A 15,283-nucleotide genomic window follows, 5' to 3' on the forward strand; every position below is an offset into this window, starting at 1 on the left:
AATTTGAAGTTGTTATATTTTTCAAATTTTTGGCTTTTCTTGCCCAGCCCAAAACTGATTTTCCCTTCTTTTTTGGGCCAAGTTTTAAACTATTGACCTAGTTTTTCTTTATTTTGAGTTAAATTTCTTAATCAACACTTGTTATGGTTATTAAACTATTTTTTTCATTGAAAACTAAACTATTAATAATATATTTAATATGAAAAAATAAATATATTAATATATAGAGATGGTGTGATATGGTGTAGTTTTTTTATTATAAAACTGCAAACTGCATTGCACTACACGTATTGATACTTTTAGCGCGGTGCGGTTATACCATTTTGCGTGAAGTTTTGATGCGGTTTTTGCAATTTGTACTGTTTGCACTGTTTGGTGAACACCCCTAGTCATAACTGTGTCCACAATTATTCCAGACTCCAAATCTTCTGTCTCACTTTCTCAACCCCACTCTATACTCCACAAATAAAAACTTGTCAAATGTCTATCTATTTAATTAAATCCTAATTTTGTGGCTTTATTATTTCAGTTACCTAAATTAAATAAATAAAGAAAATAAGAAAAACCCAAAAGTTAACACATCCTACCACCTACACCACTACCATTGTTCACCAAAGCCATCAACACCTTCATTCACAGCCATCCATCAGAACCAAAAAATTTTGGTCGTGATTTTCCCCATCACAAAGAGCACCTCAAAATATAAAGTTTGATATGACAAGTTTTTATTTCTCAGGAACCAAAGGTCGAAAAGATATAACGTGGTACAATTAGAAAGGAAAAATAAAAATAAAAGTAGTTTTATTTGAAAACTATAATAGATTTTATATCACCCACCCACCCACCCACCCACCCACCCGCACTTTTAACTGATTGAATCAACCATAATGTTTGGTTCCTGAGAAAGCCGAGAAAAGGAATGACAGAATATTGGACTTTGTTGGAGTGTGAAGGTCCTATATTTGGCTTGGCTTTGTTCAAAGTTCCAAGATGGTACCTTACTTAGATGGCTGTGATCTTAAACCTGTTAGTACACTAGAATTTCAATGCTAACATAACTAACTAATTCCTCTCAAGAAAAAAAAAAAAAAAAAAACCTTAGATGGCTGTGACTAGATTTGTTGGTGGCCGCGGGGAATGAAGGTGGTGCTACTAGTGGTGGGATGGGTTGACTGTTGGGTTTTTCTTATTTTCTTTATTTATTTAATTTAGATAACTAAAATAAATAAGCCACAAAATTAGGATTTAATTAAGTAGATAAACATTTGACAAATTTTTATTTATGGAGTATAAAGTGAGATAAAAGATTTTGACTCATTATTCCAACCCCATAGATTCATAATTCATAAAAATACACTTACAGATACATGTTCCATTAGGATAAATCATTAATTAGGTAATGACATGGAAAATGACGAATATATAGTCATAAAATCTTTTTAAAATAGAGCAAAATTAAACATGAGCAAGCGAGCATAGTCAATGGTTGAAAGCCATGTTGAAGACTTGCTTGCCCTATCTCCTCGATGCTGAACATCATGTCCCCACATTCGTGCACATTCCAACCTTTTAAGGGTTTTTTTTTTTTTTCTTTGCTGAATCCCTTTTAAGGTTTTTTGTATACCACTTTATGTTCCACTTGCCGTATGTCCATTTATTTAATTAAATTCTATTTTTTTGCATTTCTTATTTAAGTTGCTTAAAATAAATATTAAAAAAATAAAAATAAAACATAACAAATTCCCACTACCACCTGTCACCACTACCGACCTTCATTGATGACACTAATAAGAGATCTTTGTCATCATCAACGCTGCCATCTCTCTCTCTCTCTCTCTCTCTCTCTCTCTCTCTCTATATATATATATATATATATAAACTTTGTATCATTGGCTCATTGCATGGTAAACAAAAGCTACAGGTTTCACCAAGAAAGGTGCATATATAAATAAAGTAAGATAAACACTTGGGGAATTTTATTAGAAGATAAAATTGAAATCTGATACTCTCCAGATTTTCTTATTGTACATCAAAGATGTAATGCCTTTTCCTCTGGTTTGGCAACATATCAGCTTAAATTAAGTACTAGTAGTCTCAAAAAAAGAAAGGGGAAGAGAAATGACTTGGCATTCGCCACAAATTTATGAACTAAATTTGAAATAAATTAAAACTTATTGCAGAGACATAGAGACAGAACTATATACAAACATCTTCAACACGAAAATTCATTCTTTCTCCAAGTTTAAGTAGTCCCCACTTTCTTAGACACGCCCGCAACTCGAAATCTCTAGCACTTAATCTCTCAATTGGTCACAATTGAAATGGGAATGAGTTTTTCCAGCACTTCACAAACGGATGAATAAAGTAAGAAATAGATTTACGGATGCACCAATCTTTAGTTTGGGATGTAAATCCCAAACAATGTAGTCAGCTCAGGCATTCAAAACTCCAGAGGATTGTCCAACTCCTAAGTTGACGGTTGTTTCACCTAAAATTGTAGACATTATTGAAGAATGAATTAAAAATAATCACATATATATTATATTGTTTGGCAACATGCATGGTAAGTAAGAAAAGCTTTTTGGCTAGGCACTTACTCACTGGGATTTTATGAACAAAAAAACAAGCACCAATAACAATGTAGCATAGGAAAAGAACAATTCCCTTCATGTAATGTGAAGTTCCATCCTGAATAATGACAAATAATGTGAAGTTAATCATTGAAAACCGATCATCAACAATATCTAACATAACAAAAGACGTCGATAGAATCTAGTATAAATTAAGAACCTGTAAAGTGAAGGCCGTGACAATTATTGTGAATGCAAGACAACCAGTTTCGAGGAGACTAAAATCAAGATCCATGTCAATGCCCATTGTCCAAGCAACAACAACGCTCAGAGGAACCTGAAATTCATAGATTAATATTAGATGTTCCTTGTTAATTAATGAGGTGAAGGTTTTTTTTTTTTTTTTTTGGATTTTCAAGGTTTAATTTAGCATAATTTGAGGTTTTAAAGGATGACTGATACATGTGACATAACCATGTGGAATGTTGATCCAACGTCACGAACATGGGAAATTTCACTAAATACCATTATTACCCTTCTTAAGAAGTCAATGGGTAAACTCTTCCCTAATATGTTCATTGAAAGGAAAAAAAAAATACATAATATTTCAAATGCATGTAGTATAATACTCATAGCATATGGGTCCTACCTCTGTGAGGCCCACATATCAAGATTGTAATGTTGCATACATCACTAATCAATGATAACACATGGCTTTCACTTCTATGAGGCCTTTATGGGTATAAAATTGTGTGCGTCCAAAAATCTAAATATTGTCTCCATAGAAAGGGCTTCTAATTTGATGGACCTAATGTTTTGTATGTATATGTATAACATTATACTAATAATATGTGAATAGTATGATGTTGTGTGTATCCAAAACGCTATGTGTATACTAAATATCATCTCCATAAAAGAGAATTTTAATTCACTAGACTTTTTTAAGGAAAATATTTTCTACATGAGAGTTATTTTTAGAAATTCATAAAAGTCGTGGGTACATATCATTCTTATTATAAACCTAAGAATGTATTGGGAAAAATAAATAATTATTATAAAATGTTGAATTTCTCATCTCAAAATACCGGAATTTATTTTCTTAACAATCTTATATAATTCTTAATATAAAAAAAAAAAAAAAAAAAAAAAAAAAAAAAAAAAAAAAACATGAACATAATTATGTTTCTAATTTTTTTTTTAACTTAAATTTCAACAAACAAATGCTACATAAATTTCCATTTTCCCTGTGTGTGATTGTGTTTATTTCTCAACCAAAAAAAAAATGCTACCTATGTAAATGTTTTGACTTTTGAGCTAATTTAATCTTACCACAAACATGGAAATTTGAGATGCAGACCCCAAAGCTACACCCAGAGAGATATCCTGCATGATACGCAGAATTCTATACAGTTATATCTACATTCATTCAAGGTATACATAATACCCAGAATTTAATTTATACACAAAATAAATAAATCATATGTCATACCAACTTGTTCTTGAACGCAAATATGATTGATCCAGCATGTTCTGCTGCATTTCCAACTATTGGTAGCAAAATTATGCTGATGAAGCTAACAGAAATTCCCCAAGAATCTGATGCAGCCTAATTGAGAAAGATTTTCATGTAAGAGTATGCACTATGCCATAGAACGCAATTAAGGTTTTACACCAAAAAGGTTTGCATTTATACCTCTATTGTTCCCACAACATACTCAGATAGCACAGCTATGATAATTGTCATTCCAACTAGCCAAGTAAATGCACCCCAAAAGCCTATCACTGCCTTTTCGTCTTCCTCGTCATCCTGGAAATAATTGCACCAAAATAAGTTTTAGTCATTGGGTTTTATACCGACTCTTTGAAGATAAAAGAAATGGTCTAACAACCCAACTACATTTTCCCAACGCCAAAATCAAGGCATGTGTATTTTACCTACTGTTGGTAATTTTTCACTATTGTTCTCCTGTCTTTTAGTATAGATGTAAAAAAAAAAAAAAAAAAAAAGAAAAAAAAGGAGAATATGAGTAAAAGAAATTTCTGAAAATATTAGAAATTTTTCACAAAGGTAATATAGAAAATTGAATAGCATTTGTAGGGTGGAAAAATAAAAATAAAAAACGAATAAGCTTTTTTTTTCCTCAGTTAAAATAATGATAAAATGAATAAATTCAACTTTCTAACAATTTAAAACTTCAAAATTATTGATAATTTATTAAAATATCAAAATAGATGGTTTTGAGTTGGAATCTTTCTACACTTTACCTCCCAGTAATTTACAATTAAGTACTTGTTATAAAGCCTTATTTTCATTTCTGGACCAATCCGCTATTAAAGCACCTGCAATTAAGTTTCCCATGCATGCAATTTAAGCAGAAGGAATTTAGACAATAACTTAAAACTTTCTTCTTCTTCTTTTTTAAATAGTTAGAAATCTCTACTCTATTGCCCGAATCCCTCCCCTCTCTCTCTCTCTCTCTCTCTCGGTACCATCAAATTAATTGGGTCTTTTGCAACCTAAAACATTGTTCACCGGTATAAACTTGTTTTTTTTTTTAATCACCTCTTGTGAATCAAACAATTCCCGGTGGGTTTTTAACTGGAAGAAGATATATGCAACATATGCTATAAGCATCACAATGCTGCTTGCTCTTGACAACTGAAGGGTATACACAGCTGTGGAAGTTTCAATTCCTGAGGCATATCTGAACATCAATGGTAGCAAGTGGCATAGCAATCCCAGCAACAGAAGGAGCGAGTTCACATCCGCCTGTTTCTGTTAAACCAAATAAAATAGAATAAAAATCACATAAAACCCACCTTCCTAATTTCTAAATTAAAGTGGCTAAATTGGAATTGATGTCTTACTCTGTCATATCTTTGTTCCTTTTTAATATTGGCCAAGCCTCCACATAGGAGAGAGGTCCCAAGTACAAGAAGAAGGTTTGAAAGGATGGAACCCAGAAGAGAGTACTTCACAACATGTATTTTGTTTTGGCGAAGAGCAAATAATGCAATTATGAGCTCCGTTGCATTACCACATGTTGCATTCAGAAGCCCTCCAACTACACATCGATCCAACACTCAATATTTCAATTCCTTTGATGAATGTGGAATTCTTATTTTTGAAATACCAGATGAATAATGAATGAGTTCTAGGAATTGGATTCAAATAATACCTGTCGGACCCGTGAAGTATGCAATTTGCCTGTTTGTTACATAGAAAAAAAAATGTATAACAATGTTACATAATTGTCTTTTGTTTGTTCCAAATGTTTTTAATCACATAATTAAAATGCCAACTTACTCAGTCAGGAAGCTGACCCGTTCAGCAAGCGGTGCGAGTCCAAGTAAGCTCAAAGCAAAAATCCAAGGCTACGTGTCATGAAAAGAATATCGATCAAATAGCATATCATAATGTATGTATTTTAAGATCTCGATTTTGTGTGTAAACAAAATACACAGATACTATAAGTTATATATGAGTCACGTTTATCTTAAAAGCATGCATTTATCCACTAAAAGATCCAGAAATATTGACACTTACTCTTCCAAAGTTATAAAAGTCTGCAGCGATTGCTAGTGGAATAGCTGGGAAGAGCACAGCAATCTTGGTGCCAAGAATAACCTCTTGCAAATTGGCCAAGAATTGTCTAAGCATTTTGAACCGAACTTTGGATACAAGCACTGGATCCGATTTCTTGCGCAAAATTGAGGATGACACATTTTGTTGTGTCCGACCCTTGGAGAGGCCCTTGTTCATTAAGCTCTTAGAGTCACCATTCTCCACGTCGTTCATGGCCTCATGATGTGAATCCATGCCCATGGTGTCATGACGTGAATCCATTGTATGTCAAGCTCTAATTGTGATGAAGATACCTTAGCTAACAATAACAATGACTTGGAAGAACCCCTGAAAGTACTCTCTCTCTCTTTGAGGTATTACACTACTGGATCTTATAAAGGACAAGCCTATTGCAGATTTAAAGAGTCGAGGCATAGTGTGTAATTAGTGTACGCAGCTTCCAGGAATTTTCGCATGTCCTTGTCTTCGTCTTGCATGAGTCTCTCCACGTACTTTTTTTTTTTATGAAAGTCTCTCCACGTACTTAAACCTCAAACTTACGCATAGGTGTTGCTGCTGCCTTGTCGAAAGGTGGCAAACGAATAGCCGTTTTACGTTGTGTTATAAGGCCCATAGACAAGAGAGATAAAAATAATAATTAAATAAATAATTTTTTATTATGAATTTTACTAATGTGTGCACTATTTTTGGAAAAAAAATTTCTCGATAATTGAAAAAGTAATAACAACTTTTTTAATTCCCGAAAAAATATTTTCAAAAATAAAAAACTTAATGTGTGCCTTAGGGCACACATTAACCAAACCCTTTTATTATTAGTTCCACTTTCACACTCTCGGAGGTGAAATGTTTCACACAAAATCCACATGTTTATGCTAAATATTCACATTTTATGCAAGATATGAAAAAATGTGAACATGTTAAACGGAAAATAATCAAAGCCCATATAATAAAATAAAATAAAATAGAAAACCTATGTATAGCCCAACCTCATCCAAAATGCAACATGCAAATGAAATATGATGATTGTTGAAGTTTATAAGTTTGGTTTATCTTTTAAGTCAATTTACAAATAGTAACTTTTAGGATTTAGTACTTGTTTAAGATGCACTTATAAGCAAGTTTATTATTTATTTTTTCTACTATTTGTAGATTACATGTGAGTCATCTACTTATTATATTTAACTTTTGCTTATTTGTATTACTATTTACGAGTCTTACATGAGCCACCTACTTATTTTTATTCAACTTTTACTTTTTATCTATAATATTTTTAGCAAAAAGTTAAATAAGATTTTTCAAACGGACACTTAATGTTGGGTTGGTATGAAGTAACAAGTTATTAAAATAAGCATAGTTGAAATAAGAATGTTAAAATGGATAAATTAAAATATTAAGAAAAATAGGATACAAAACAAATAAATTTATTTAAAAATATTTATGATTTTTATCAATAAAAGAATGAGTGATAATTATTTGAAATGGTTTATATGTAAAAAGAGAGCAATTAATGCACAAATTAAAAAAGTTTCTTTTTCTTCTTCTTTTTTTAAGATAAGAATGAGTCATTTGATTCAAGTTGAGGGAACAAAAATATATAGAGCAAGACCTAAACTAACACTAGTAAAATAGTAAAAATGACATGTCAATTAAAAATAATAGAGAACATGACTTTGGAGTTTGAGTGGTGGAAAATAATACCTATAATTGACCTTAGTTAGTTTGTTGAGAATCAATAGTTAACCCAAAATTTGGGGTTAAAATATTTATAATTATTTACAACTCTTGTTGTTTCTCGAAAAAAATGTATAACTTGTTAAGACCATATTTCATTTTTTTTTTTTAACCTTACTTTTATTTAAATACAATTATATTTTTATGCAACTAATTATTTTTAAAATTAAATAAGATAATGAATTTAAACTTATTTTTTAGTCATTCAATAGTCTGGAAGCAATGTTTCCTTCTCTCATATGAATGGCGACTCCCCACGATAAATGTGAGAGAATTGAGCATTATTCCAAAAGTATTAAATAACCTTTCGTACATTTTATTGTAATAAATTATAAAATATTATTTAGGATATTGCTATCATTTTCACAAAATTCCAAGACAAATGTTTTTCTTAATTATAGGCTAATTAGTGTAAATTTTTTATTAAAAAAATACTATTGTCAATACCAAAATCACATACTATATAATACAAATTATATCTCACATGTTATGGTTGCATCAAGTAAATGTTTTCTCCTTTTCTCTTTATTTTTTATTTTGTTTTTTGTTTTTACTTCTTATGCCACATGGAAAAAAAATTTCCCATTATTGTGCACTCTTAAAATTCTTTTCATTCCAACCAACAAAAGAGCCAAGGTGAAACTTTAGTACTATAGTTTTAATAAAATTTATATTTACATTTTATAAAATTTCTAATATCAAAAATTTGAAAATTATAAATTAATTTTGTTATATATTTTAAATCATTGTCATCATATACCATAATTTTTTGTTTTAAAAAACAGCCTTACTTTATAGGCTTGAATCTTAATATGTTTATCAATTACTTTTCGCTCAATTTTAGTCATGATATTTGTGAAATATTTTCACTATTTTACATTTAAATTTTATCTGACTCATATCTCACAAGCATACTACTATTGCAATATGATTCTTTTACTTCTATATTGCTCCCTACACATGCCATGCATGAAGACGCAAATATCATGATATACAAATTGATTGGTGTAAGAACAGGTCATAATCATCATACCCACCGGTGCTTTTGACGTGCAAACGATGCCATAACTTTATAGCACATGTATATAGCAATCCATGTCATGATATATAGTAAGAAATTTTGTATTTAAAGGGGGAAAAAAAGTCTCCATAAGGCGTATGACATTGTTCAAAAAAAGCTAAAACTAGCTTAATCTTGCTTTGAAGGTAAATAATTTAAGAACTGTGCTAGTGCCACATAAAATGGCACAACTTGACGAGTTGTGAGTGATAGAGAGGTGACTCCACGTGAACCCACCATCACCTCTCTACCACTCAACATCAATAGACACAATAATTTTTTTACTAGTTCTTATCTGAACTTATTATTAACGTTACATAATTTTAAAATTTTATGTCTAAACATATTATTCAATGTCAACTCTAATACTTATTCAACAGTACTAGGGGTATTATTTTAAGGTTTTTTTTTTTTTTTGGCTACTCTTTTTTTTTTTTTGGCTACTCTGGTTGTAATGTGTGTGTCTATATATATATATATATATATATTTTTTTTTTTTTTTTTTTTTTTTTGGCTACTCTGGTTGTAATGTGTGTGTCTATATATATATATATATATATATATATATATATATATAGGGTTGCTGATTGCTTATAAAATAGTGAGAGAATTTTCATCATTCGATTAAAAATTTAAAGAAGATTAAAATAAATTGTAATTTTTTTGTGAACAATGCGTGTTCAATGTTCAAGCTAATCAAAGGAATGGGAGAACATTCTACAATGAGAGGCAAAAAATCCGTAAAACTAAAAAGGTGAATACACGCAGCCTCTCCCTCAATGAAGTTTCTGATATTTTATTTCTGGGGGAGAAGTCTGTGGAAGTTTTCCATTGTTTAGAGAGTGAAGTTCCAATTAATGCTTGAACATATTAAGCGGTGAGTGCTGACACCATGGATCAGAGTTATCATCTTGTCATCTTTCCCATTAAAGCTGTTTGCTCCCTGTAAAAATCGATGGCCCACGACAAAAATGTGCCGCATGGCGCATGGGAGTCTGAGACGACTGGGGGCATTGTGCATGCATGAGATGCCAATTGTGTTCTTGTTTGATCATATTTAACACGACCTGCATGCAAAATGATGCAAACAAGGCATGATTTTTTGGGATTAATATTTAGGGTAGATGAGTTGTGACGAAACATAGAAATTCGTTTTGATATTATTAATAAGTTAGGGTTAATTCTATGTTGGCTTGTTTAACTTATAATCAATCTAAAATGATCTGACTTATGTAAATGTCATTTTTGCTCAATATAAATTCGTATTTTACCTATAGAATTGAGTTATTAAAAGAATTTTAAATTCTATGTTAATAAATTCATTCTTTTGGATACTTCTTAAATGAGCTGGAATAAGTTGCATCCATGTTAACTCAATACATGTTTATTAAAGTTAAACAAGTTGAAATTAATTGTGTGTGTATCAATCCAACATGAATGGTATATTAAACAAGTTGCATGAGTCTTGTTGTATCAATCCCATTAAAAAGTTGAAGAGTTTTGACATAATTATTAAATTAATTGGGTTGAAATTGATGTCAAATATTTTTCTCTTGATATGACCCGAATATATCCCATTAACACGTTACCTCCTATATTATATGGATAAAAGGGCTGGAGTTTAATCAACCTTAGCCTTCAAGTTAAGCAAAGGGGGTTGTGCACTTTTTATGATTAAAACAAATCTAACAAAAAGAGGAAAACGGATAAGTAACATTCTTATGAAAGAGTTCGATAAAATTGTTATTGAAAGTTTGAATTATTTCCTAAGTATTCCACGATTACATTAATCCTTCAGAATTCTTATCGTATACGTGCATATTCAGACAACACTGACGCATATATTCACAAGCTTATTGCCGACTACTAGAAATTAGTCTCAGCTCGTTTGCAAAGATTATATTGCCAATATCGCATATGAAACAGGGGAATTTGCCTATGTTAAGTATTAGTATATATATTGAATTATTTCAGTCATTTGATTGTGATCTCTAAATTAAATGACTGAAATATGCAGGAAAAAAAATTTATATATATATATATATATATTTCTTTGTGGAAATTTATATCCCCTAAATATAAACTTGGGAAACAAAAAATTTCAACACCCCCACCTTTCTAAAAAAATAAGAAGAAGAAAAATCCATTGTAACGAGGGATAAACTTGAAGCAACACCTTATACCGTACGTCCGTACCAAAAAGTTAGAACTTAGAACTTTCGTGGAAATTTTCAAGGCACCCTAGCTCGGGTAGAATCTAACGGTTGTATATTTTCAGATTAATGAGAAAAAAAAAAAATAGACAAACTGCCATATTAATTAACTTATTGGGTTTGATCGTTGAGAGAGAAAAGAAGGTTGGACGAAGTTTCCTCACACTCTCTTATGCTTGCAATCCAAAATGGTTGACCCGTGAATCTTACTCATCTAATTAAACAGACCCGATCCGAATGTATACATTATATACTGCCATATTACAACACTTGCTACGAAAGCAGGAATGAAGGATCGATGCATATATCTCACAATGTTAATTGGGTACACTAGTTTTTCACTTCCGACCACGACTTGTGAATTTTGTGATACATCTCACAATGTTCCACAAACAATACAGTCTTGCTATGTTTGGTTTTATATGTTGTGTGGTTGAGCCAAATTAATATCATGTATACAGTATACGAATCTTTGTACTAAAGTAAAACGTTTCTATGCAAACAAGGATCTTGAAATTAACTAAGCTAAATTGTTGATAGAGAGTTGTTGTTGCCTATTGATAATCTTCAACATTGTTTCAGCTAGTTTCTTTCACCTCCTATGTGGCAATTGAAGATACAAGTCGTGCTATTTTTTTAAATAAATCGTGTGACTTGTTTAAAAAATAGACAGTGTTAGCCTTATAAATCATCATATAACTTGATGATATATATTCAATTTGGACTTAAACTTTGTCCTTCAAATTGTGATTTTGATGGTTAATTCATTGCCATAGGAATGTCACAAACACTACAAAACTTTTTTTTTTTTTTTAATGCTAAAGCTACTACCCTTTTTTTTTTTTTTTTTTTTTTTGCTGAATGCTAAAGCTACTACTCATTTACGTACAAATTTTACAAACTCATATAATAATGAATGTGGTTGGTGTTATATCAAAGATATGGTAAATAAATTTCTTAATTATATTTTGGTTATGTTTATAATTTGACAAATAATTTTTATTTTTCTTCATTCAACTCATTATGATTGCATTTTACCATTAAACCAAGACACTAATAAATTTATTTTTTATGTAGCCTTTTGTGTAGGTGAAATTTTGAACCCAAGTTGTTTGAGCAAAAGCCAATTTTTCTAATTCTGGTTTCTTTGTATGTTAATTGTAGGTTATTCAAAGAGGAATCTAACTTCTTGAATCAAGGAAGGGATTTGAAAAAGGCTCACTTAAGACTCTTTTTCGTAAATGCAACAATAAAAATGAAAACAAGTGATATTGTTCTAAATTATTTCTAATACGGACTGAAATTAAAACAGACAAATTCGAACCGTAATTAATTTGAAGTAAAATAATTCAAAGGTTATCATTTATCCTAATGTATATAGAAGATGTTATCGTTTTTTATATTTTTTTATAGAGACATTTCTTTGAATTATAGGCAAAAATATTAAATATAAAAATTTTCAATTTATACACGATATTATGTTAAATTATACACATGGAAAAGTGCAAATATAGTTTTATATATAAGGTTATTTAGGAAATTTGAACAATTTTTTAGATTACATCATTGGAATGATAAATAGTACGTAATAGATATTCATTCCAACTACTTTAATTTTTTTATTTTTAATTAATATTAGTTCCTATCCTCATGTAATCACAATTACAATATATCAAACATGCTATTATACTGAGTTACCTAATTAGTTTTCTATTCTTATTTTGATTGATAATTCAATAGTTGTGAAATGGTAATAATTTTGGTATGATAAAAAACCTCATGTGGCCCATTTCCACAGCCTATGGCTCTCCAAAATGCTAACAAAACCCTAATTCTTTCTTTAATAATTTTGTTAGATTTAGCTTGGCCCCTCCTAGAGAAATTTCCTAGCTTCCCCACTGACAACAGATGTCTTTGTTAGAAACACTAAGAAGTTATAAGCGAGCTACAAAATTCTTGATGATGTTATCAATTTGGATTAGTTTTTTTTTTTTTTTTTCCTCCTAGAAATCATTAGTTGGTTTGGCTGGTACCAAATGGCTTACCATTGATAATAATATTGTATAAGAATTTTCTTCAATTTCATTGTCAAAATTATTGAGAAAAAATTAGATCATGATGCTGATTATACAATGGATTAATTGAATTAAACCAATTAACCAACTATGAAGGTAAGTTGATTTTTAAGTTAATTACCACAAATTAAAACACACCATATATTATAAAGCAATAAAATCAAGACACACAATATAGTGGTGAAGTGGAAAGCCAATGGTGAAGGGAAACCTTCCCCAACTAGCAAGCTATAATCAAAGAGAAGCTTTTGCAATTTAGCGTAAAACCTTTACCTAAACCCTACAATTTTAGTAGATGAACGTACTATAGAAACTTTCTATAACTTCAAAATCTTTGAACTCTTTGATTATATGGATGCTTTCTAGGTGACTCTCCCACGCTTTACGACCGAAACCTTCAACTTTCACGAAGAATCTTTTGAAAATTTGATTAACCACAGTGACACGCTAGGGCTGTGAGGGCTTGTGATTTTAACTATGATCCACACCATGACAATAGCAACATAATAAAAAATATCTCCATAGACTCTCTGTACTTACGGGTTGAAAATGTGGAGGTTTTGGTGTTCTCTTTGAATAGCTCTAAAAAATTTGTCTTACCACCGAAATTGAAGTTGTGTATAAAGGGCCTTTAAATAAGCTTCCAATTAGGGTTGAATTGGCATACATTACCTACTTCAGTAATACACATCAGATTTTGAATTCTCCAATATTTGATAGATTAGGCCTTGATCGAGGGGCAATCAAGCTTCAATCGATCGTCAAATGGTCAAAATATGGACAACTTGCATTTCTTGAGTTGCTTCATCGACAAATGGACTTCAATTTTTTAACTCAAATAAACTAATTAAAAACACATTTCACCATTTACATTATACTGAAATTTTCCTTCTCTATAGTCTATACTAAACAAAAACAATAGACTGATATTGTATAAGAATTTTCTTTTTTCGTTGTCAATAGATAGAATGACAGATCGAAGTGGATCTTAAACTCAATATTGTCGTTATCACATCAATTTTGCTTCAATCTACAACACGACATACATCATTATTATGAGAGGATCGATGAGCATAATGTGTGACATGTCGTGTAAGTATTATCTTTGCCTTTTAAACTCCATTAATTAATATGGTTTATAAACACACGTAAAGTCGCCATTAGATTGCCAAATTCATATTCTACCAAAACGTAACTTCAACAATATATAGAATATTGAGTTATCTAAAAGGTCATTAGATTGTGTGTGGGAAAAATATTTTGTTTTTTTCTTTAGTTAGTTGATGATGTCTCACGGCTTGGCACTTGGCAGTGGCACCACACTCACACGAAATGATAATGATAAAGAATATTGAGTTTTTTTTTTTTGAGAAGATAAAGAATATTGAGTTAAATGCAGTATCTACTACCTACTAAAAAAAAAAAAAAGTAATTCAATTTTGAGTGCTTCACAAACCAGACTAACCAGTGACTTGATTCAAATTAGGCAAAAATACTATTTTGATCCCTATGTTTTGGGGTTACTATTAATTTGGTCTTTACATTTTAGTAGCAGTCAATTTAGTTTCTATTATTTTCAACATGCATTCAATTTCTGTTAGTGAGTTGACGGGTAGAGACCAAATTAATTAGAAATTGAAAATAACATTAACTAAATTGGCTACCATGAAAATATAGGAACCAATTTACTGCTGCTAAAATTATAAGAACCAAATTGATAATAACTCTAAAATATAGGGATCAAAACTGTATTTTCACATTCAATTTAACCCATAATCTATACTACTTGATGATGGTGTTTGATCAGTGGCTAAACTTGATTAGTAAACATCTAACAAAAAATACAAAAACATGTCGGGGGTGTCAGCGAGGAAATCTTTCAGTGCTTAAGTCATTAGCAAGTCAAAAGGCCAAAAAGTATATTAAAAGTGGGAAAATGTGGTCGTACCTTTTAGGGTTGGTGAATGGTGATGGTGCTAATTATTTTGAGATTATTAGCAAGGACTTGGAGGCAAGGGAGTCAATACCGTACTGGAGATTGTACCGGT

At 30.7% G+C, this 15,283-nt stretch overlaps 1 protein-coding gene across 1 annotated transcript; it reads right to left on the reverse strand.

The window, feature by feature from the left end:
• Window positions 1-1,954: 1,954 nt before the first annotated feature.
• On the reverse strand, window positions 1,955-6,525 carry LOC126688834 (vacuolar cation/proton exchanger 3-like). Its single transcript, XM_050383710.1, has 11 exons — window positions 6,118-6,525; window positions 5,878-5,945; window positions 5,750-5,778; window positions 5,439-5,635; window positions 5,134-5,346; window positions 4,264-4,377; window positions 4,060-4,176; window positions 3,900-3,953; window positions 2,791-2,907; window positions 2,598-2,688; window positions 1,955-2,488 (listed from the first exon to the last, which is right to left on the reverse strand). The coding sequence occupies exons 1-11, from the start codon at window positions 6,415-6,417 to the stop codon at window positions 2,433-2,435; spliced, it is 1,356 nt and encodes a 451-aa protein (XP_050239667.1). The 5' UTR covers window positions 6,418-6,525; the 3' UTR covers window positions 1,955-2,432.
• Window positions 6,526-15,283: the final 8,758 nt, after the last annotated feature.

Source organism: Quercus robur, chromosome 1 (assembly GCF_932294415.1).
Source record: "Quercus robur chromosome 1, dhQueRobu3.1, whole genome shotgun sequence".
Classification (NCBI taxonomy): Eukaryota; Viridiplantae; Streptophyta; class Magnoliopsida; order Fagales; family Fagaceae; genus Quercus; species Quercus robur.

Coding starts and splice junctions, on each gene's coding strand:
- LOC126688834 (XM_050383710.1), bottom strand. CDS start 6,417: ATGGATTCACGTCATGACACCATGGGCATGGATTCACATCATGAGGCC. Junction 5,347..5,438: donor AGGAACAAAGATATGACAGA/GTAAGACATCAA, acceptor TTGGTTTAACAG/AAACAGGCGGATGTGAACTC. Junction 2,689..2,790: donor TCACGGCCTTCACTTTACAG/GTTCTTAATTTA, acceptor GTCATTATTCAG/GATGGAACTTCACATTACAT.